The sequence below is a fragment of the Malus sylvestris genome, chromosome 13, assembly GCF_916048215.2.
Source record: "Malus sylvestris chromosome 13, drMalSylv7.2, whole genome shotgun sequence".
NCBI classification, from domain to species: Eukaryota; Viridiplantae; Streptophyta; class Magnoliopsida; order Rosales; family Rosaceae; genus Malus; species Malus sylvestris.
In genome coordinates this window covers 8923594-8927979 of record NC_062272.1, presented here as the reverse complement: position 1 = coordinate 8927979, position 4386 = coordinate 8923594, and the positions used below count along the sequence as shown (strand labels likewise).

Sequence of the window (4386 nt, the reverse complement as noted above, 5' to 3'; positions counted from 1 at the left end):
TAACAATAATAATAATAATAATAATATTAAATAATAGAAATAGAAGAAAGCTTACAAATAAAAGAATGGTCTCAAAATATTCCACTTTGAAAGACCACATGAAAGTTCCAGGAAGGAGACATAGATATGAATGCCCCAAATAGTCAAGGGCCATCACTAAAACGTGCAAAGAGATTTTACGACAAGTGCTTTTCCCCTAGGACAAGTGCTTTGGCTTCCTGCACAAGGAAACAATATACGCTCTCATCTTTCGTTTTCTACTAAAATAAGTGCTTTTTCTTTCTTAGACTAGGAAGTTGGAATCAGTCTTCTCCGACCGTCTCTTCTCCTTCTACTTTTGTCTTGTGCTGGTTGTCTAAACGCGTTAATTAGGTTTGGTAAGCATATGGAGAACCCGCATTCAACCTGTAAATCATATTCAAAACAAAAAACGCGTTATTATTTTCACATTTACTATTTATTTATCACACTTGATTAATCATGGACTAAGTATGGTGCACAATAATTTTGGGACCGCATGGTTCACAACTAAAATTATTTAAGTGTCACATGATTTATGTGAGTTTATGATAAGGACAAGACAGAATCATAATGATTCAAATAACTAGTTTTTATTATTATTTTTCGATTATGGGTTCAATACTACATATCATCCAAAGTAGCGTGTGTTTTAACTATTACATTTGATTTTTATAATTGTTTTTTTTTTTTTGTACATCGATATTTTTACACTAAGATGAGGGAGAGTTTGGTCAAGCCACACAATAAGCAACCTAATTTGGTAACGAATTCATCATCCACGATATTTGAACCTAAGACCTCTTACTTACAATTAAAGAAGAATACCACTAGATCTTAGTCATTCATTTCAAATACCATTCAGGTAGCATTCAATATTATGTAATACTAAAGAAAAATTCTTTTATCATCAAAACCTTGTTATTTAAGTTTATCATAAGTGATTTTCATACTCTCCTTTTTAGATCGAGCAAAAAAAAATTTCGGATGAAACAAGAAATTCGTGTGTCAATTTACCTCTCTTTGCGTTTCTCGAGAAACCTCTGCAATGACTTAGAACGAGTAATTGGTAGATCTGCACAATTTATAAAAATAAAAATACGTGAGGACGCTATGACTTAAAATATTAACTTGGTAGTGTTTGAGCATTAATATTGTAGGATATTAATAGTAATAATACTATACGAATTTCATAATTAGATTTTGGTAATAATACTATACGAATTTCATACTTTTTATCATCAACTAAAGATCATTTCTACGGAAAAAAAAAATGATTTAATTTTAAAATAGTTTAACCATTCGTACGTATCACGATTTTGGTAACAATTAGTTTTATCATGATAAACCGTCAATTTGTTTGTTGCATATGAATTGCTAAACAATATTTAAACTGAAAGATTTTTTACAAATATGATATTTAGATGATGATAAAGAGTTTAAACATATTCAATGATGACTTTTTTTTTTTTGAACAATCGATATTATCTACACTAAGGGGAGGGGTGGAATTCGCCTTTGACGAGAATCGAACCTAAGACCTCTCACTTACCAGTAAAAAGAAATATCATTAGACCGTAATACTAAATGACATGATGAATTTGATATTGTTAATTATAAATTGAGTACAAGTAGATTCCCCATGGGAGAAACACAAACATTATCCTATATAATATATCAACTTACTTTACCACTCGTTAACTGAAAATTTCTTTGTGGAATTATCAAATATTATTAGGGAAAGTAAAGACTAACATTCGCTAAGAGGATCCACAAGTTGCTGCTGCTGCTCACTTGGATGAAAAGCAAGTTTTGGATCGACGGGTAACGCTGCTTCTGCAGCTTTGCGGGAGTTTCCTTCCAAAGCAAGTTTCAATATGCTATCCGCCTGCACAACAAAACCCAATCATCAATAAATCATAATTAGAAACTAACTACCAACTCATTAATTTTTTTTTTTTTTTGTTAATTAAGTAAGATGGGGAAGAAGAAGAACAAACCTTGTCGAGAGGGACATTGAAAACAGAGACGGTGCCGTTGTAGAAAATCGTCATTGGCGTTGTTTCCTGGAGGCTCTCGGAAGTTGCAGACGCGACAGAGGAATCGGAAATGGCGGTGGTAACGTAGAGTGGCAAACAGGGAAACAGGACTTGCTCCACCTTGGGGCTCGACGGCACCGAAAACGATTTCCTCGGATTTGGAATGCTGGGACTGGCATTGCCGGAAGCGATGACGGACTTGAAGACCTCGGGGTTGATCTTGGACATGGCGGTGTGAATGCCTCGGAAGCTTCTGGGTCGGTGGAGGAATTTCTGGAATTGGGATTTGGAGGAGTAGGAGGCGGCCTCCCGGTGGTGCTGATCCATGCCGAAGAAGTCGAGCTCGACGGTGGCTCTGGACATGTTTAGACGGTGCTTGTTGAATTGGTTGAAAGAGTTTGGTTTGGAATTTGGAATCTGGAAGAGTGTAAGGGTTCGGGAGGTTTGGATTGGATGACCGACTTGTTAAATGGCAAAGGCGGGAGAGAGAGGAGGGAATTTAAAGGGCACGAGATTCATGTAATGTGAGTTAAGAGAGAGAGAGGCTGCACTGGAATGCTTTATGAGCACACGTCTTCCACGAGGTGCAAACAATAAAAAGAAAGTGTGAGAGGGAGAGAGGGAGAGAGGGAGAGAGAGAATTGGTCCAACTAATACACTGTCACATTGTTTTTGTTATGGAAAATGCAAAATATTAAAGGACCTGGCTTCTCAGAGAATTGGTCCAACTAATACACTGTCATATTGTTTTTGTTATGGAAAATGCAAATATTAAAGCACCTGGCTTCTTTGCCCTCTCGGTTACCATACATTATCATCTTCTATTATTAGTGCGATCACGGTTAAGTCACGTCAATATTTTATATCATTATTGTTTTTTGTCTTATTATCTATATAAAAAAATAATATAAAATATTGACGTTGCTTAACCGTGATCGCACAAAATAAGAGGGGATGAGAGTGTATAAGAACTGGAAGGGCGGAGAAGCCGGGTCAATATTAAAATATGAAATGAATTGGACTTGCTGCTGCTATACTAGTTGTCTTCGTAAAGGAGGTCCAAGTGGCCATTTCACAAATTGATAATTGTTTTCTGGTGTAGGTCGTCATCACTTGTATGCTGCTATAGAGTAGGGAAACGCTTGTTGTCATGAGAAAAACTTCCGTGAAATTGAAATGAGATGACAGGTTTCGAATCAATTATGTAATATTACATTTTTTTTTTTTTTTTGAAGTGAAACAATAGTGTTTTATTGAGATATTGCTCAAACAACATTAAACAGGGTCTCCACAATCAAGTCTGTAGGCTCCTTAATGGAAGAAGAAACAGCCAACTTGGCCATACAATGCGTCGCAACATTAGCAGTGCGACGCACATAGCAAACCTGCGAATCCACAAACCCCCGCAAGCTATCACGAATGTCATCCACTAAAAGATCCATAAGTGAAGACTTCTGGACTCGGCTACCAATAGCTTGAACAACCTGCAAAGAATCACTCTCCACAATAATTCAAGCCAAATTTCATTGCAAGGCTCAACGAACACCCTCACGAACAGCAATTAACTCCACCATGGTGGTATTCGATGCAGGGGATATTTGAAGAACAAAACCTCCACCATAGCTACCGGCTTCGTCGCAAAATACAGCACCTACACCTCCCATATTCGACCCAGCAAGGAAAGAACCATCCACATTAATTTTCACCCACCCAGAACCGGGGAGGGAGGGGGGGACTCCAACGAAACGGCGCCTGCAATGGACGGGAAGCTATCCCGAGTTTGGCCTTAACATATTATGCAAGCTGCAACTTAGAAAGACGACAAACTAAAGCCGGATTTGCAACTTTGTCCTCCCAAAGCAGAGAGATCCTAGCACGCCAAATACCATGCATGATCATGAGCAGCAAAGCTAATTGGTTTGTGGATAACTGCTCCACACATAATAACATCTAGTCACTCATAGAAGCCTTAGTCGGAGGCCTTAAACCCAGATTTAATTGGGATGAGGCGAACACCGAACGAGCAAATGGATATTCACTGAACATATATAGCGCCGACTCTGAAGAGAAACTACAAAAAAGACAAATATTGTCCACCGCTACCCCCTTAAGCTCCAAATTGGCACGGGTAGGCAAGATATCACGACAAGCTCTCCAAACACACATTTTCACTTTACCAGGGACATTGGCCTTCCAAAGAGTTTTCCACATACATACCCCACTCAAACTCGACTGCGAATAAGAAGCCTCAAATCGCAAATTGAAAGCAACTTTATAAGCATTTTTTACCGAGAACAAACCTTTCGAATCGTAATGCCAGATGATCTTG

At 38.0% G+C, this 4386-nt stretch overlaps 1 protein-coding gene across 1 annotated transcript; it reads right to left on the bottom strand.

Moving 5' to 3' along the window:
- On the bottom strand, nucleotides 1-2597 carry LOC126597488 (protein TIFY 9). Its single transcript, XM_050264283.1, has 4 exons — nucleotides 2019-2597; nucleotides 1774-1906; nucleotides 1036-1093; nucleotides 1-405 (listed from the first exon to the last, which is right to left on the bottom strand). The coding sequence occupies exons 1-4, from the start codon at nucleotides 2418-2420 to the stop codon at nucleotides 369-371; spliced, it is 630 nt and encodes a 209-aa protein (XP_050120240.1). The 5' UTR covers nucleotides 2421-2597; the 3' UTR covers nucleotides 1-368.
- Between the last annotated feature and the right edge of the window lie 1789 nt (nucleotides 2598-4386).

Bases quoted from the DNA above. Each gene is read 5' to 3' on its own strand.
- LOC126597488 (XM_050264283.1), bottom strand. From the start codon at position 2,420: ATGTCCAGAGCCACCGTCGAGCTCGACTTCTTCGGCATGGATCAGCAC. The intron at 1,907-2,018 runs GTTTGTTCTTCT...TTTGTTGTGCAG, and splicing joins TCAATGTCCCTCTCGACAAG to GCGGATAGCATATTGAAACT. The intron at 1,094-1,773 runs GTTAGTCTTTAC...TAAATTGTGCAG, and splicing joins TGTGGATCCTCTTAGCGAAT to ATCTACCAATTACTCGTTCT.